The 20,585-nt window shown below is 42.5% G+C and overlaps 1 protein-coding gene across 1 annotated transcript in view; it reads right to left on the bottom strand.

Moving 5' to 3' along the window:
• prkcea (protein kinase C, epsilon a) overlaps positions 1-20,371 on the bottom strand; it is a 31,139-nt gene extending 10,768 nt beyond the window's left edge. The window contains exons 1-2 of the mRNA XM_053866612.1: positions 19,391-20,371; positions 3,986-4,049 (exon numbers count right to left, since the gene is read on the bottom strand). Of these exons, the coding sequence (XP_053722587.1) occupies positions 3,986-4,049; positions 19,391-19,735 (409 nt within the window). The 5' untranslated portion in view covers positions 19,736-20,371. The remainder of the gene's footprint in view (positions 1-3,985; positions 4,050-19,390) is intronic.
• Positions 20,372-20,585: the final 214 nt, after the last annotated feature.

Raw genomic sequence — 20,585 nt, forward strand, 5'->3', positions numbered from 1 at the left:
TCATGGAAACAGTGTTGTTATTAAATAAGACATCCTCAAAGTACAATTTAAGAAAGTGCATACTAGAAACTAAACTTAAAAATGCAACTATCACACTTGACAGAACTGATTATATCATTATTTAGCTCCATTAAACAAATGAAAACATCAACATAATGTCACTCTAAAGTGATCAGAGGGACGATCGCACGGTGAGGGAGGGGCGGCAGCTAAACAGGCCATTACGGGGATAACTTTGTTTTACATAATACATCATCCATCTGTCCTGCACACACACATGCGTGCTGACAAAGAGAGGTGATGGGGCATAACAACAGTCGCAGAGGTTGCCGTGGAGACAGACGCTCTGTGGACCAGTTGGAGTACGATCGGACAGATGTGCAAATCCAAACAAAAATCTATGGAAACATGGTGACTTTCAAACTGGACAATGAAACCACACAAGTGTAGACCAAAACTATAAATGGTAACAACGACAAAATTACATTTTCTAGTACGCTGGGTTGGTGAGGTCACACTAATTCCATCCTGTTCTGGACTGTTCCAGTATTTACGTCATTCTGCTAATCAACTGATGTCACGAGGAAATAAATACTAATAGTTGAAAATGAAAAAAGTGCTGCCGTTTATAAATGTGCTCTGCTGTTGCGATCTAATATCAGCGTGAGGACTAAAGTGGCACTTAGCGCAGTTAACCTTTGCCAACCATTCCCTTTTGTTTCAAAGGGTAATAACTCGGGCAGAAGTCAGCCTGGACACAAAATCTATTGTTCCAATCTAAGTACTTCACAGCATTTCCAAATCCGTTGCATGAGACTGACCCATGTCTCACCCATCCCGCTGTGAGTGCTAGGGACGATAAACCTTTTTGGCACACAGCAGGTCACCCTACAAACACTCATCATTCCACCATCCTCAAGGCACGGGGCAGAGTTTAGGTCACATAGATGCCAAATATAATTCATCACTTTGGTCTTATTGTTATGAATTAAATTTGTTGTGAATCAAAAGTTGAAGAGATTGCGACTAATCCAGAAATAAAATGAGGTAAATGAGTAATGGTTTCGACCATTCGGGATGGTTCTATCACCCAAACAATCTAGCAGTCTCACAGTAGGGCAACAGCTTAAGTTTCAGGCATTTGTGTCTCGGTTACGCTTTGTGTTTTTCACAGCACCAGAACATCATGAAACGCTTGTCCATCTCCACTCCTGAGTACCAACTCATGTCCTCTGCTGTAAATATATTTATCCCTATTAACGTTGTCCACATAATTCAAAAGGAAACAGATGCGTCTCCAGATTTGTCAGAGCTGGTTAACAGAGGACGTTCCTCTTCTGCTCTTGGGAGAAAGAAACGGTGATAGTCCAACAAGCGAACTAACTGTTGGTGTGGTACTAGCATCTCAAAGGGATCCTGTAGTGTGCCTCCCTTTTGTTTTTGTGGCAGACGCAGCCTGTTACATCATACACCGCTTGTCATGTTGTCAGCCTGTGGATTGTGATTACATTAAAAATACCAAGCAGCATGGAGGCTCCATCCACTTGGAGACAGTCAGGCGTATCTGCACAAGGATACTTTTTTCATTTCATCCATGCAGATCCAGTCTCTGAATCTGCTACTTTTTCAAACCAGGTCCCAGAGTGATCTATAAGCACTTGGTGAGTGCAGACCTTCACCAATTTTAATGTTCACATTGTGCCTAAACCCTGGGTTCTGTTTTTGTCAATGACCAAAAGCAGTCAGAGCTCACACAGACCTTTTGAGTGGTCTGACTTAAATTCCACACAGGACAAAATGCAAAAAAACACTAAACGTGCCTCAAGTCTGTTACGACAATTCGGATGGCATTTCACATGTCGGTGACAATTGTTGACACCAAACTCACTGGATCACTGAGTTTCAGGCAGGACTAACCGTGTTCATCTCCAGCCATTACACCAACACCACCAAACCAATGTAGCACAAAAAACAAAATGACCAACAAACGCCCTCAAACACATAGTGGTAACACAATGGCAAAAGCAAAATAAATGGGAAAGGACAAGCCTCTTTATGGATGTAGCCTGATTTTGTTAAAAATGTCCATAGAAAGAAAGTCTGAGGCTTTGAGAAGGCTGACATTTACGTAGTTGCCTTTAATATGCAGCTCTATGCTTTTCAGACATAAAACGTACAGGATCCTCATTGAAGATGTGCCCGAAAACATCACACACTCTTCAACAATGACAGTGTGTTCATGTTTATGCCTGGTGGAGTATTTCACTTTGATTTTACGAGTGCTGGTATTTAGGGAGAACTACCTCATACGCTGCACCTCAGTATCCCACAAACCTCTGTCCTTGACCCTAGACTTAACATTTCATCACGGACTGTTTCAACTAACTCCTGATGAAGAAGAGTAGAGAAGAAGAGGGGACTTCTACCAATCGTATGCTTGAACCACACTGAGACTAATGTACACTGCAATAGTGGGAGTGAAAATGCAGAGCTCACTGATGAAGGAAATGGAAAAACCTTAACAATACGCTGATTTTCAATAGAATTTCAAGGCTGCAGAGAAGAGACTTCAAAGATCAGAACAATCTGGCTGACAGGAACACACGACAAATATAAAGGCACAAGCACTGCACATAGTGACACATCACCACAGTGTGGGAAGAGCGGGGGAAAAGGGGCAGAAAGTATTACTGTTGTTCACTCTGCTCCCTTTCAATCTCTGCAAAATGTAGGAAGAGATGTTTTCTATCTGGTAATACATCAGAAGTAAGTAAGATAATGCAAAGAAATGTAAGCTGCATAAATGTCAAATGTAATGTGTATGACTTAGAGGAGGATGGAATAAACAATAACTAATTCATTTTTTTTTTATAAATGTATACAAATAGTATCTCTAACTGAAAGACTTGCATTGCCACCTCAGATAGATTCAATTTGGTTAATCCAGTTGATAAAATGATGACACTATTATAAAGATAATGCAATGCTGGAGAACGGGAAGGACCAGCAAATGTGGAAGGATACTTGAGAGACAGACAGAAAATGGATGGTGAGATTAGGTCAGATTATTCTTTGTCCCTTCCTGAGTCCGGCTGACGCAGGGAGACAAAGAAGAGAATATCAGACTAGTGAGGAGCAGAGAAAAGCCTCCTATCAGTCTCTCTGCGGACAACAGATTGCGCTGGAGGAAAAAATAAATAAACCTGCTAAAAATACCACCTTCCAAACACACACACACACACACAACCAACCGGGCACACACTCACACACAGATAAACACACACACACAATGCTGTTTGTAGCAGCATACATTAACATGACAAGCACTCCAGCAGGCTGAACTCGGGAAGGAAGTTCAGCAGTGGGTGGAGAGAGGGTCTGGAGGTCACATTATGGTGTCCAATCATCGGAGGAGTGGACGAAATGTGTCTTTCTGTGTGGCTGTGTGTGCGTGTGTTTGTGTAATCCTCCGCTCAATCTTGACTACTATTTTAAGCATCACCATCCCCCTCCGTTCAAATCTGAAACACCCTCCAACGTTGCCCAAAAAAGACCCCTCCCCTAACCGACCTCACCTAGCACCCCTGCACTGATAAACCAGCAGTCATAAATATACATGCGCACGCTAACTGGAAGGCAGCATTGCTATTTTTAGTATGGAGGGAACTCTGACGTGCCGACCTGTCGTTTCTAGGTGAAGAGAAGAATCACAGATCCATTCGGCAGCCAACCATGAAATGTATTTTAACGATACCCTTCCGTGCTATGCATCGTCACACTCCAACATTTGCTCCCGGGGCAGATTCTGCGCAACAGCAATGTTACCATGTCTTCTAACTGAGTCAGAAACATCATTGAAAAAGCATATTGTGTCATGGTACATAGACAATTCTACAACAGAAACATTCAAATACATCACAATGTTTCATTCCCAAAATGTTATGGCTAATTTTTCTCATGAAAGGTTGGCATCATCTTTACTTACCCTCAGTGGAAGAGCCAGACAAATCGATGACCACGTACACTTTTCCTTCTGGTTCCAGGTCAATCTGGTGGACACAGAGGGGAAATGAAGGGTGAGACTACATAAGAGGACGCAGCTGGAGCCCTGCGGCTCTTTTGGATCACGAGCACAAATACACTTAGGGTTATTTTACTGCAAAAAAGCAATGAGCGGATATTAACATTTATTTGTATCAGTGATTTGTTCTGTTTGTGCAAATGTGCAAGCCGTTTATCAATAACGCTTTTGTGTAGGAACTATGTATAGTCAGTCATCATAAAACTGTTTCCTTCAGTGACAGGAAAATGAATATAGCTGTCAACAGTATTCAAACACAGTTACTGTCACACCAGTATAACTCTGTTAAATGTTTTCTCCATCAGTGCAGAGACGGTTTGAAGCACTGCTCCTCAGAGTTGGTGGTGTTTTATTACTCTAACAAACAGACCCCAACAGAGCAGAACACTTCTGCATATTGACTGTGTCGCGAGAAAACATTGGGGGTGCTCCTCACAGCATTTTTGACTTCACTGAAAATCGCCCTTCAGTTTAACCTTTTCACAGTAGACACCATGTTTTCATAACATATCCCCACTGGATAACATAAAAACAGACATTAATCAGAACATGTTTTTATGAGAAATAACAACAGTCCAATCAAACATATTTTGCAGCATGTAAACAGACTTATTCAACCCCTGATGACCTCATCCCCTGACAATATACATGCAATTACAGAGATTAGAGCGAGAGACACAGAGAGTGGGAGAGCAGGCGTGAGTGAGAAAGTGAGGTTTAAATCCTCAGTTAAGCTCTGGGACAGCAGCAGATCCTCTTATGCAACAGTCAGACTCACACAGCCGGCAGAAAACACATACACATCCCAGGATTGCTACACATGAGACACAAGCAAACAAGAAGCCCATCCTTCCTAGCACACTCGGCCCACGAATCTCATCATATATAACCAGCCATATATGCCACTGTAACAACATGTCAGCAAAATTTAAAAAAATAAATAACAAAAATCCCACATTGTTTTTCAAGTTTAGTTTAAAATAAGCTCATTCTTGAGCTATCTGCATTTATCTTGGTGTGTCATTTGGGACCTATCCTAGCTTTTATTGTGTGGTTCATGTGTTACTGGGATTATTTTGTGGGGTTTTTTTTTTATTGCAGCTCCATCTTGAATTTTTGTGCAGCACTTTTTATTCACCTTCATTTTGCTTTTTGTTTACCTGTAGCTTTGTTTTGCATTTTTTGCGTCGCAGTGTAGTGTCACTCCAGTTATTCTGTCTTCCTTGTATTTTTCAGAGTATATGCTATATTATACAATTTCATGTCTTCAAGCATTCAGTTTCTCAACATTCATTTTCATTTCACTTTTTTTATTTTAAGATTATTTTAAATATATTTGATGTGAATACATCAGTACTACAGTACTAGAGAGGTCTCATAACTCCCATTTGTATGTGTAAATGCAATATAGGTTCCCATGTTAATCTTCTGCAAAACTGAAGCAAACATCATTTATTCATTTATTTATGACAATAACTGTGCTATGAACAATGACTTTTACATCTGGTGTTCAATGTTCAATGCGCATCCATTTCTGATGCCGCTTCAGAACCTTCTGTTTTGTGCACTCGGGGGCTGTGGTGTAGGTACGATCCATAACAACAGCATGTGGGGATTAGTGACCCATAAACACTGCAGGACTCTTCATGTCTACCCTTGAAACCATGTGGTAATCCACAAATGTAACCTCTTGCATAACGCTGCATCTCAGCGGAATTTCAGATGAAAGACAAACTGTTTTTTTGGAAGAGAGTGGAACAAACAGACGGTGCTCAGGCTGTTCTTTAAGTGGTGTGACTGTGTCGAAATGTAATGACTTGTGTGTCTTCACATATTCAAGGAGAAGCATTACTACACAGTCGATCACCTTTACTTGAACTCGTGGTGTGATCAAAGACAGGAAGATTTGAATGTCTTAAAATCTGTTTAATATACTGTATAATCTTATATAAAAGAGTTTGGTTCTTAAGAGTTATACTGCACATAATACCCGGAATGATCTGCAACATTTTTAACATGACTGGCAGCCCTTACATCCCCCTTGCTATCAATCCTGCACAAATAAGAAAGATAATGGTTAAAACATGCAATATCATATTGTTGTTATACAAAGATTACAATTCAGCCTAAACCCTGGCTTTACGGTTTCAGGTCAGTAGGCAATTGGTATGCTAAGCACCGCACCTTACTTTAAAAATACTACTTGACCCAATGACTGCAGTTATGAGAGAACTTTGCCTGGACATTTTACAGAGATGCACTGCTGCTCTGCACCACAGTGGTTCTGATCACACATGATCACACCTGCGAGGGAGTTGCGAGAAGATGTCTAAAATACAGGATGTAACTACCAACAATTTTAATTGTCGACTAACAATAGAATATAGAATTGCTTAGCATTACAGGGGTGCACCAAGTACATACAACAAATGAAGTCAATTGAAGAAAGAATAGCAATACAAAAAAGTTCACAAACTAGGCATTACAGGATCCTGACTGGAAATGACCTTTTTATACAGTGACAACTAGTCTAGTCTTCCCTGGTTGCTGGTCTGTTTAAAGTAAACTGTAACTGTACACAATCATCAACCACAGTGCTTCACATTCAATGTAAAGCTAGATAACTTATACAGCAGATTGTCTAGTAGTTGTCCAGTAGTCAAGTAAGTGTTAAGAAGTAGGGATGCGCAATGTACTCAGACTGGATCATACAATATTGTCTTGTTTGTGTACTTTGTGGAACTGTCAGCATGGCACCTCATTCTTATATTGATTTCAATGGATATTCATCCTTGTCTGTACCAACAACATTCGTTCTTCAGAGAGTTGTGAATTAATTCAGCTGTATACCATGTAAGTGTTAAAGCGCATGCGCAAAAAAATGTGTGTAGCTAGACACTACGTGATTTGCATCCATTTGTCTCTATACAACAGTAGGTAAAGAATGTAGCCAGCAAGAGAAATGTCTGGCAACGTTAGGCTATCCAGTGACATGCCACTATCTTGATCAAATGACCCTTGTATAAAAAAAAACACATTTTCCATTAGATTTGTTTTTGATTTTTTTCAATTCAAATGGACACCGCAATGTAATAGAATGTGATATTCTTTGATGAAAAACAAAGAGGTTTCTAGTAGGACAGAAGTTAATGAATTTCAACGCAAGCTACACAAAGACAATGTGAACTAAGTTCATCCAACCTCTACATATGGCCCCTGCCCAAACAGGACGTCCAGGAAAAAGGTGATTAGAAGACTCTTTAAAAGAAGACAATAAACCCCAACTTGCCAACCTGTCGAGCTGCAGCATTACAAGGTACACGGACCACTTTGGTAGATCAGACCAGTGGTGAGACTCAGAGGTGCCGATGGTGAGTCACTGGGCGTCAACATTGTTTTCATCTTCATAGCTCTTCTTCAGCTGAACACGGAGGAGGCTGTGTGGGGCTGCGCCAGTGCTACTACCGGAAAACGTAAATGTACCGCCCTGCATAAGATAAACTTGAAACTTCATGCTTGATCAAACTAAACAACACCGCTGCTGAATGTACCCAGCTCGGCCCAGCCACACGTACACAACACACACTTGGTTTTCCTGCTCAGGCAACAAAAAAGATGGAGACAGAGCTGCAGAATCTAGTTTGCTTCATTAATCTTGTTAGTCCAATTAGGACAGCGTTGCAGCGAGATACAGCAACTTCACACAGAGAGAGGGCCGAGTGAGCGAGTGAATGAGCGAGTGAGTGAGTGAGTACGAGTGACTTCTGGTTTGTCCACAGACACACCATATGTGGCAACACAGAGAAGCACACAACCAAGCAGACAGGGCACTCAAAGCTTGCATTATACCAACGCTGTGGAGTTCACCCCCCTCCCACTCTTGCATCCATCTAGCTGAGGACTCGCTCTGCAACGCCAGACAGCCTCGCTCTGTGTCTCTCTGGAGCGTTTAGTCTCAGTGACAACCTCCCACGTCCATCTGTCAAAATTCTGCATTGAGAGTTCCACTGAAGTCACACTACAGCAGGCGAAAGTCAGCCTGTCCGTTTTCCGTCCGCAATCCTACCACCTGGTAAACCAAAGGTGTCCGTACACGTGCAGAGAAAGGCTGTGCTGAGTGACACAGCATGAGAGTCATGCATTTTTAACGTAGCAATGCAAAGGGCTAATCAGGTAAGAAGAGCTCCGTGGTGGCGTAGCAGCAGTGTAGAAGGAGCAGAAATGGAGGGAGATGGGAGGTGTCTGATCAGAGACCTGCATGCAGTCCGATACCAGTGTAGTCCCAGGAGAGAGCAAAGAAGTGGTGAGGCTACTGCCACATTTAAGCTGTTAACTGTGGCCATTAATGCAATACGGGATTGTAGTTAAAGGAATAAAATCATCATATATGTGGAGAAGGCCACTTAGCGCAGCCGCTGTATCAGGCAAGGAAAAGGCTTTGATTTATTAACAGTCAATAACCTCACCACTCAATCCTTTACTGTCTATCACTCTATAATGCCAAGGTTGCATGTCACTTCACTCTTGGTTAAAAATCACAAGCAGACCAACGAAAGGCGACAAGCTAAAACGAAAGTATATTAAACGTGTCTAGTCTCATCGTGGTTTCATTCTGAGGTCAAAAAAACCTTTCACCGCAGTTCCACTCAGGCTTAAAGCGGCGGTATTTATATGTCCACAGACTTCACTTCACAACTCATCAGCTTGTCATGCTTGAGCACAATTTTGTTCCATCCCACAGCTTTTGAAATATCTCATATGTTAATATGCCACTTAGTTTTTGTCACAGAGCAAAAAATGAACATAAAAAATATGCAACTAGATTGGACTACTATTACTACATTAGGCCATTTCGAATATCACTGATGTCACTAGGTAAATTCAACTGAGCACAATAGCGCATTCTGGCACTGGTTTTCCACAATACTCTGCTTTATAGCAATGGTGACCGCCTTCACAACAAACGCCCTCCACCATGACTACATCCTCGGAAAGAAATTTGCATCACAACGATGGCAATAGATCCACTTAGAACTAGTAAGACGTAGCTAGGTACAGATGAGGGTCTTATTATCCAATGCTCGAGTCCACATCAGCCTCAACACCATATCTGGCACGGTGGTAGCTGTATAAGAAACATAAAATAAATAACTTTTACTCCATTTTCAAGATCGGAACAGATGGTAAAGCCCGAAATCAGAGAGGTGATTTAAGTCAAAGTGTCTTGTCAAATTCAAGTTTTGAAGTGACTTGCCACGGTGCGTGACTCAGTGGGTGCAAATGTCGCACTTTGGTTGTCATTTTCCTTGACAGAGAAGAATTGCCTGATGACCGTCATCGTGGCTGGCTGGCTCTGCTGCAGCAAGTCGGCAAAATGACAACAGGTAGTGCAATTTGTTTGGCCATTTTTGTATCGCTATGTAAAATGTATGAGTAATAACATTACTCTTCATGTATGAAAATGAATAGCATTTCATTTAAAAAAAATGAATGAGGAAGACTTTGTCTGTGATGGTTTGTAAAGGTTTAGAGATACTGATGGGAAATAAGCAGTTTGCACAACAGACACTGAGCAGAGGAAATATGTGAAAATGTTATTTGTTGTTTTGTTTTTTCTGTTTTTTTCTGTTTTAAACAGAATAATCAACTAATTCATATTGAATACATATTAAATATGTATAGAATATGTGGGTAATCTTCAAATCTAAATTCGGTGAACGATTATAATGCCAACTTGTACCAAAAAAAACGACAACATTCGGATTCAGTCAACGAAGCAGAATAGCAACGTTGTGACCAAACACCACGCAGAGCAGCATGAACGATGACTTTGACTTCAAATTGACAATGTGATGTAAAAGAATGTGTTTTCAAATATCACAATGCGCAACGGAAGTGAAAGAGCTCTATAAGGCCACTAACAAAATTCTGGCAACCCACTCTCCCATTCTCGAAGCAGCATGAAAATCTGGCAACACAATCCTCCACTGCAGTGGTGACGGCAACAACTCCCCGGCTCACAGAAACAGTTGGCGAGTGGTTCAACACAAGTCGAAATGATATTGACCTTCTCACCCATGTATCACACGTCTCCTCTTTATTTGATCATTTCTTTGTGGTCCATGAGATCAAGTATTCAGCCGGGCTTCACAAAATCTGCATAGTGTCGACGTTTTCAGTTCTTTTAAATTGTTGGAGAGCGAGAACTGAATTTCTGTATGCTATGAGTGTTCAACCAAACAATCGAGAGCCTTCTGTTTACATTATAAGCCTATTATACAATAGATTTTTTTTTCTTGTTATTAGTCTGAAATATAAAAAGGCGTCAAAAATATTCAATCATCTAAACAATAACTTTCTTTGACATTATTAACCAGGAGTGGAAATAAAAGTTTTAAGTGAAACACTGAGTTAACCGGTAGCTCTGTCGTGCAGTCTTTGGCATCGCCAGTCAAACAGCCAACGCTCTGGCATCATTCTGATGTGAAGGTGTGTGGGCAAGCTAGAGACGCATCAGGTTAAAGAGCAACCAGTCTTCAAAAGCAATTTCCCTGACTCAATCATACATTTCAAACGTTGAGGTACTCCTCTCCATGATGCATCAAGTCCCTCACCGCGATGATGCTGTGTTGAAGTCATTGTTTTATAAAGTTCTCGACCATCTGAAATCTCTGCGGACGAGAGCTTTGGAGAGTCAGGTATTTCATTACTTCACACAAAACTTGACTCTGCCCCCAGCACAGCTCTGAATCTGCACACCTCTTTATTAGACCGAGCTGAGGCTGAGACTGACTGCGTTGCATCAGATCCAAGTTAGTTAGCTCAGCATTTCACATTGTTATGATCTTAATTAACTTGTGTTGTGTGTGCGCATGAACAACACACACTCCCATGAGGTGAGGTGAAATTTAATATCTCATTTGCTAAGGAGCAATGTGTCCGTAGACTAAACAATCACGGGCAGACACGGCCATGAGAGAGCAAGAGAGAGACAGATCCAAACACAAAGAACAGTCTTTATGGATTTTGCAGACAGATTCAGTATAAATACAGTGGACTGCAATGCTGCTCGCACCGATACTCGCACCGATACTGACCGATATGGCTGCACTCTTACTCGTCAAATACTCACTGTGGAAAACCGCCACTCCATTTCAAATCGGCAATGGTTTTACCGTTTTATTGAGGATTGTTGAAACAGGAAATCAGGTGGTAAAAAAGCGATTATGTGAATCAAACTTTATTCGCATTTAACTGTATTGTATTTTTTTTTTTTTTCAAAATAGTAGTGTTAAACGTTTTAATTTGAAGAAAAGGCTCAGCAGTGGCTGACATTAGCAGTGAAAGAGACTATGCTTGATGACATGCTACCCCACGCTAACCCAGGGCAACATTAAAAAACTCGACTCCTTGGAGACGGTTATGGAGAGAAGGATGCTCCTGAAACTAAGGAGCACCCTAGACAACATCACCGACCCCTTCCATCCGCTCCTGGTCCAATACAGTCGCACATGGACCAACAGATTGAGACAACCCATCTCAACGACTGAGCGCCACAGGAGGTCCAGGAGGTACAATTCATCCCTGAAAAAACTACAGTGAAGGATTCTTTGGCATGTTTTTTCTGTTCACTCTGTCCTTGAATCTGATTTTTCTTGCACATTGTTTCTAAGCTCTTTTGTATTCCTTTTCGCACTTATGTTATGTACATGTTACATGTTATATGTTGGGTACAGAGCATGTAGCGAAAATAATTTCCTTTGGAATTAATAACGTTTTCTGATTCTGATGGCACAGAATGTAACCCCCGCAATAAATGAGGGAACACTGTATACATAAACCAGTAGGTACAAGGTGCCAGTACTAGGATCTTAGTTATTATGCAGTATTTCAGCATATGCATAGATATGCCAGACTGAACTAGAAAGTGAAATCAGTGGCAGTGATGTCATGTTTGTTCAGGGAACATGAAAAAAATGTAAATGGTTTAATGGTATTACTAAGCCCTCAGGCGTTGTGCCTCTTCTTCACTGTTTAGATCCAATGAAATCACCTGACTCTAACTCAACCAGTAGGACCACCACCAATGTCCACAACCAATGACTTAAGACTTCTGCAGACATCACTACAAACAACCCCCACCAGAGAAAACTACCTGAGGGAGGGAGATTGGCTGAGCTCAGCGGACCAAGGCGACGACTGAGGTCAGCATTGCAACCAGTGGATCAAGCTGAAGAAGTGCTACTCAGAGAAGCCAGGGACAGAATAGCTTTGGGGTGGCAATAAAACACAAAGGAGCTGCAGCAAAGAGTTGGGTGCATGCAACTCTCTCTGCTGTGTGTTAACAGCAAGCTAAACAATGTAAAAGAAACCTGCTGAATCTGCCATCTGGCTTTGTGTGCACCTTCAACATGCCATATGCACTTCAGTTCTGCCACCACTACCACATTTACTATGGCCGAATTGCTCTACGTGATATGATGTACTACTGTATTGCATTATTGATTGATGTAATTTATCATTTATCTTTGTAACTTTTCACATTTGGGTAGCTGTCTTAAACAGTTCTGTGTGAAAGACAATTATAATGAAATCAAAATCAGAATATATTGAGACACATGGCCGTTTTCAGGAAATCCATTCAGTTTACAGTAAGCTAGCAGAGCAGCTGACAGAGATGACGGTGTCACTGACAACGTGAGAGTACAGACTCAGCTCATGGATCGGAAATCTTTGCTGCAAGTTGGAGGGGGACTCTCCAACGTGCCAGCTACATTGGTGTCACAGCCTGATACCGACACTGGATCGCATCGGTCCCAAGTTCACAAGCACATGAATCATAATTCTAAACAAAAGTAAAGAACAAAACTACAAATAAATGATATAAATCTTCATTAAAATGTAAAAATCACTACACTATGTATTACTGTAGTACTCAAGAATTCACTGGAAAACAGACGCTGTAGTGGGCAGCTCAAAGGTGACGTTGTAGTCTTTATTTGAATGTTCCACAACTTGAACTACTACTATTCAGGGCCAGCAAGGGTTGTGGCCAAACTGTGGTTTCTAATGTCTGTTCACTACTTGACCACTGCATCCGTTCTTGTTTGTTTCAAACTGGCGGTGGGAGCATTATAGTGATTGATAGTGTGGATACCACAGTGGGGTAAATACACGATTGACAGCAGCGGTACAGGAACATGTATTTATACAACAAGTCATATAGTCACACAATAATAAATTACTCCTGGGGTCAGGGTTCCAGGTAGAAAATTGCAAACGCAGTCTTTTTTTGTCCACATGTCATCAGAAGACAGGGAGTGAATCGGGGAGTGAAAATTCAGAATTGACTAGTCATTTAAAGTCAGAACCCAACTGGGTTTTTAGAAAATGCTATGGCATCCTCCCAAGTGTTACATAACCATAAAGGTTGCTTGCTGCTCTTGCAGGAAAAAGTCAATCGATTCCAATTCCAGGATCCTTCTAGTAATTGTCTTGACTTGTCCTTGAGAATTGATGAGCAGTTTGACAAATTGCACAGTTGTCATTGATTTTCCAGTAGTGAGAGATGGCCCTATTCCTGCTTGCATGGCAAAGTCGGGACTAAATGTATACCATGACATTTGGATGTTTAGTTCTTTTTTTTTTTAATGCAGACATCCGGTCGCTCCAGTAAGCGGGAGGGGCGTTTTGGGGGGGGCGCACATCTCTCCCCACTACAGGCTTCTTCGGACACTCCAGGAAGAGTAAGTAAATAAAAGCTTCCTTCAGTTCTAGATCACACTGGGGAAGGATGTGCGGCTCTGAGCTCTGCAAAATTGTTAGCATTTGTTAACTTGAAATTCTGAAATGAGTCCATACTTGACTGGACAAAAAGCTCAGATGAGTTTCTAAACAAAAGTGTCATACAATTTCCAATGATAGAAATGTCAGCCCTCTGTATTTGTCACCACAAAAAAAAAAACTCTGCTGGACTGAAAGAAGACGGAATAGCAGGTCACATTTACTTATTATCTGCAATTGTTATAGAGCTGTCCTGGCTTTATGTTGACTATATAGTGTATCTAGAGTCAGCATGTGCTTCCCAACTGTGCTCACTTGTTCCAGACAAATAAGCTGCTTAGATAACACGTCGTAACTATTTAGACTTATTCAAAGCTTCATTATGTTCTTTCGACTTGCGTCGTTGCCAAGAGTCCACTCATCGTTCACAGCACACAGATCATTTTTCCCCATCTTCCCACTCCGTCCTTCCCAACTCCCAGTTCCCAATATCAGTCTCTGGCGTTTTGGTGGGTGAGAGGCTGTGATCAAGGCGATGAGCTGTCTTTGTCACCATAGGGATGAGCTTCTAACAGCGTCTCAGTTACTGAGTGGGACAATTACCGAGCATCAAAGCCTGGTTAATATTTTACATGGAGCAGGAGTCTGGGGATCCGGAGGAGGGAGACAGAGCAGTGAGCGGAGGGGCGGGATAAGAAAGAGAAATGAAGGAGTGAGATGGAAGCATAATGAGAAGAGTGAAGCAACAGCAGGGCGGAGGATGTGAGAAATAGAGATGCACTCTGGTAACAAGAGAAGAATGTTTTAGCAGATATTCATCCATGCTGGTGTTTCTACTTTCACGGGAGAAACAAAGTCAGTACTGAGTGGATTAAATGTATTTTTTTCCTACGTCCCTCACAGTATCTGTTATTCTTGCCTGTATATATCACAGCATATCTCTCTCAAGAGAGGCTAGTGTTTCAGAATTTTAATTTTCAAAACAACTATTGGCTAGTCCACATAGAAGCAAGAAAGTTATTTATTTTGCATGGGGCATCGGCAGATGCATTATTTCAGTATGCACCTTCACACTTCACAATCACATTCAACAAACGAACTTCTCCAAAAACTGATATTACTATCCCCAGTCTAAGACTTGAAACTCAACCTAGAAGATCCCAAGATGCCGTTGCTTCTAGGTTAGAACTTCTCAGCCTGTGGAAGCACCAGGAGGAAGCGATCGGCCCTTCCTGCAAGAATAAATGCTTCACAGGTTCATGCTGCACAGCATCATCTTCTAATCCAAAAGGAAAAATGTGTTATAACTCAGACTTTCTCTGTCTCACACTGGCTTCGACTCTTCCCGGAGTGATCTGCTTGCTTGTACCATTTGGCCTTCTGCAGTTTCACTGATCTTCAACCCACAGAAGCTACGTGACAGTCCTCCAGAACACACTAGAACATGACCACAGATGTAAACAGAAGATATGGAAGACATGACAACACCACTCCAACACACTATGCATCAGCCATTTGGTTCTCAACTCCCTTCGACGATCCCCACCACTTCATTTTTATAAGGAGGAGGTCGATGGGAATGTTACCTCCAGCAAAGATGGGTTTGGAGAGGGAGGAGGATGAGGAGTCAGCGAGTGTTGAAAGGAGGGAACAGCCCACAGTGATGCAGATGTATTGGTGGACTAGCCGACTGATCAATAAGATGTGCTCAGTCAACTGTAATCTGGACTCGCTGACCTTACTCTGAATGGCCAGAAGTGTGTGCGCAATCACATAGTAAATGGTTACATAAGTATGCACAAATTAAATAAGCCCTAATGGTCCAAGCTGTCATGTATATCATGACACTTTCCAAAGCCTTCCATGTGCCACACAAACTACTGTTCCATTACTAAGCTAGAGGTAAAAGTTTTATTTTTTTATACTCACTGTGATCCATTTATGAAACATCATAACTACGCTGAATGGTGACCAGTACTGAAGCAAAAAGAGGAGTTTCAGTCTATGGAGAGGGAATCTAGATCCCCTGGGGAGACGCACGCAACAACGCAGGACTGTGGAACATCAAGATGCAGTCGGCTTTTGTTGGTTGCTCATGTTGACTACAATGCACAATAGGATCTGTCTTTTGAAATGTTTTCTAGCAAGTCAGCTTCACGATCATTGCCTGGACCCCAAAAAATACTGTCAACCAGCTGAACAGTCAGTTTACACGTCTCCTCTTCAGAAAGAGCAATTGGCATTGACTTTATTCTGACACAGGAGAAGGATAGTGTTTCTTCAGACATATTTAAGGGCTCTCTCCCACAGCATCATTTTTGTGGTGGAATTGATCATTTAAAAAATATCCACGTGAAATTGTTGAAACTGTATAATCGAAATTCAGTACAAGAGAAGTTTTGTATCTGACCCAAATACTACTGCCATAGTAATTCCATGATCTGCTCTGTAACAAAGTTACATGAAAATTCCCCTTCTGGTTGTTTTAATGACCCACAAAGGATAAACAGCGTCTTTACTTCAGCAGAGGTAACCAAGTGTCACAGTGAGACAAGATCACATGCCTCTGCTGACCTGCAGGCTTCAAACAAGCAGCTCTTTATTCTCTTGCATACAGATGTGTGTTGCACAGAGGCATCACAGGCTCAATGCAAATCAGTTTACATGACAACAAACCATAACAAATACTGGGAAGTCTTGTTTTTCCAAGTACTCTGATAAGTGGGAGGAGGTCACATTTGAATTGACAGGATTATATTTTCAAATAAAAAAAAAGGGTGAGAAAGAACGTGAGAAATCTAATGGTGATGACAACCGGCTGGACCAGAGACACCCAGAACCAGACGTAATGCAAGTCCAAACAGCTCAGTAAGGTGTGGGGGAGCTGAAAGATGAACATTAATGGAATCAAACCTACTGTCCCTGTTGCGTAAAGCAGAAGGCAACTTTACAACTCAATCATTTCATGACAGATGTATGCATCACAATATACATATAAGTCCTCTTTTGCTTTCAAACTGCCAAAAATAATGCAGATTCTGATCCATCGTTGAAACTCCTCCCTTAGCACGATGACATACAGAGGAGGATTCCAATATATGATTCCAGTATATGTGAAGTTATTAGTAAGCAATATGCTGCTTCGTCCAAACAGCAAAGTGTAGATGAGTGAAATGGGGAAGATATTTGAAGTCCAACAACTTACAATTTGACTGATTTAGTGACACAATACAACTTTTGAGAAGCAAAAACTTCTGACATGCTCACATGCCAAATGGCTGCAGACTCTGGAGTGGACTTGCTGGTTGGAGGCGTGTCTCATTGAGACATACCACCATTGAAGAAATCCATTCCACAGTTTACAGTGAGCTAGTAGAGCATCTGACAGAAAAGAGAATTTCAGCTGACAGACTCAGACGCCGTCCACACAGAGACACAGTTGGACACAAGTTTGGTGTTGGATAGGCCTTCCTGATCTGGTTTTTCCAAAACTTTTAGAAACCAGGGTCCCAGAGTGAATAAAGGTGTGGACAGGACATCTGAATATTTTAATAACAAAGACGTCATCTGCCCGTCGCCACTTAACAACAACACCGGCGTAATACAGGTTTACGTACTGTGCATTTAGCAACAATTGTTGCAAGCATAATGTTAATATCAATGCAAAATCTTCAGCAACGTAGCAAATGATTGCAAACTCAGGCGTGTTTCAGACTTGTTATAGGAACACACTCGACTGAGAAGTGGAGTCCTAACTCCAGTTTAATATTTTCAGAGAACAATACTGGACCGGATCATCACAATGGGATGAGGTTGATCATCCTGCACAGTAACTGGTGTAGCATGAGAACCCGAGCCTGACGTGACCTTTTCCCTAGTTAACTAAGGTCAATTTATCCTGGCAGCATCTTGTGAGAAGAGAACAGATATCGTTTCAATTGAAATTGCCAAACAGAGTGAGAAATTTAAACACCGATAAACAATGACTTTATTACCTACCACCAACTTCAGTGCTCCCACCAAGTTACGATGCTCTGCATTTCTGAGCCATCCCCATGAATACACAGCTGTTCTCTTTTTGACCCACTGGAAACCTTGTCAATCAAGAGCAGGGCAGATCATTGTTGCTTTTCTCCCCATCATGTTAAAACCGGTGGCACATGCACCATACCCTCCAGTGAAAGACAATCTGACTTGATACCTGACTCAAGGACGATGAGGAAAAGTGATTAAATAAAGAACAAGCACGAGAGTCATGGGTCTGTCTGGCCAAATAACCTTTGGCTGGTGGATTTTATCTGAAATGCTCACACTGTCCCAGGGACACAGTGTTCCTCATGGGACAGGGTGCCAGGTGGGAGCCTTTGGTAACACAACGCTGACCTTTTCACTGGAACTGAGGGGTGTGTCTGAGCTCCTAACTCCATCCCTGGGGCTCACACCAATAATAAGATGTACTAAAGAGGAAAGAAGGATGGATGGCCATGCAGGATATATAACAGCACAATGTGTTATTTCTGATGTTTATTTCCTTGAGTTACAATGCGATTAATAAATAAATAAATAAATATATATCTAATCTTTTTTGCAATAATTGCAGTATGTACGAGGCCATTCGTGATCGAATGCAGGTACGGGTGAAGATCAATTTTACCAGCTATTGAATTTGTTATATACAAGGAAACAATGTCCAAGCAGCCTGTTTGCCATTGATGCAATTTACATTGAATGCGATCTTTGTTCGTGATGTCAATTCAATTAGTTGTTGCTTATGGGTCATCACGGCACGGCTCCTCTTGCTCCCTTCATCTGATTACAGCGGCTCAGTTAGAAAAATATTTGTTACGATGAGAAGAAGGTGGGGTACTCACTTCTTCGTCTCTGTTAAACTAATAACAAAAGGTTAAAAGAATGGGTTGCTTGTTGAGCTGTAGGTCTCCTGATGTGCAGCTGAATCAGTGTACAAACAGTCTTTTTGCATGTCACATTCAGCAGCAGCAGCAGCATTATACTTGGATGAAAGTCTTTTTAAAAAATCATGTCCAAAAGAGATTTAAGAGGTTCATTTGTATTGCATGTGACTTGCTTGTGTTTTGCTATTTCAGCCAACTTTTAATGGCGTAGTCCCAGCATGAATGGAATCCAGAGCTGCTAGAGAACAGCATTGTCACAGTGCTGTTTCATTCTGTAACTACAGTGTTCAGATGAGTTTGTAGATGCCATGAGGGGAATTTTACTGGTCATTTGATGAGGACTCCCGTGACTTGACTCTATGTGGGCAGAAAGAAAGTTTCATTGAAGAGTGGGTGATTAGGAAGACATTTGGCCAGAGGACCAACAGAAGAATGCCTTGGAGCTTTTCTACCTTATTTGTTTGCTTCATGCTGCTGGGTTTCCATTGAAATTCCTCTCACCTACATGCAAAGTCGTTTGAAAACACAGTTCTAGCTGCAAAGAACATCTGCTCCACTTCTTTGTGGGCAGTTGACACATACTCAGACCATCAGTCACACATGGAACACATACCCAGTCTTCATAGTGCCTGGTTCCATTCTGCAGCAGATCCTCCAGCTGGATGGTGCAGTTGGCCACAAAATCGTCGTATCCTATAGGGGCATCGTGAAAGACAGACAGTTCTAGACTCCGACCCTCTCGAACCTCGGTGCAAAACTCCTGGTGCCAAGCAGGGCTATTGGTCTTGGTTCGAGTGGCGGTCTGGCCTAGTCTGGTCTGGTCCAGATTCAGGGCTAGATAGGGGTCCAGCAGGAAGGAGCCACTCTTCCCAACGGCGTGACGTAAGGCCCAGGGGGTGGGCTTCAGGTCCACAGCCTCACACACTCGCACCTTCAGAAGGCCACTGAAGACAGGCATGACTGCAGGGATGTGTGTGCGTGCGTGTGCGTGCGTGTGTGTGTCGTTCAGCTCGTGTTTTCTGGCAATGAGAGGGGTCACTGCACAGTCCCGCTACATCCCATAATGCAGCCTGAGCTCAGTCCAGTCCAGCCATGTCACAGCACTGTTATGTCCACACTCCGTCCGTCTGCTGCGATATTGCAGATGTGAGCCGCTCAACACTCTCCCACCTCTGATTGTTTACTGCCGCAGACAAGATCTCCCGATGAGGCCAGGCCGAGGAAACAACGCAGATGTTCTCGTCTCGTTGAGTGAAGCCCCGGTGCCTCTTTGGGCTCCGTGTGTCTCTCGTCCGAATCAGGGTGGGAGAGAGCGGGAGCAGCCGCGCCTAGCCATCCGGGATCGGTGCTCCGTTTCCAGCCTCTCCGCGGCTCGCGCCTCACCAGGATAATCCCCCTCCGCTTCGACCTGCTGTAAACGCCGAGTCGACGCCTTCTCTCTGGAATCGCCGGTCCTCCGTTCTTCGTCAACAGTGGTCTTTTTGCGGGCGCACGACGACCGCAAACGCACCACGGTGTTCACCGTCCCTGCTCGTTTTTTTATGCGGTCCCTGCGCGCGCCCCCGGTTTCCCCTCTGAAGCCGAGAGTGAGCGCGAGCTGCAGGAAATGCGCAAAACGCGTCACCAGTGCGGTCGAGCGCGTGCGCCGGATGAGAGGTTGCGTGTCTCTCTCGCCCTGTGTGAGTGCGTGAGGTGTTTTATATATACATATATATAAATATATATATATATCGAGGGACGAACGGAGAGATGGAATTCACCCGCCGGCGTCCGTCAGTCGATCAGCCAATCGGTGGCTTTTTTATCAC

Source organism: Synchiropus splendidus, chromosome 1 (genome assembly GCF_027744825.2).
Source record: "Synchiropus splendidus isolate RoL2022-P1 chromosome 1, RoL_Sspl_1.0, whole genome shotgun sequence".
In the NCBI taxonomy this organism is placed as follows: domain Eukaryota; kingdom Metazoa; phylum Chordata; class Actinopteri; order Syngnathiformes; family Callionymidae; genus Synchiropus; species Synchiropus splendidus.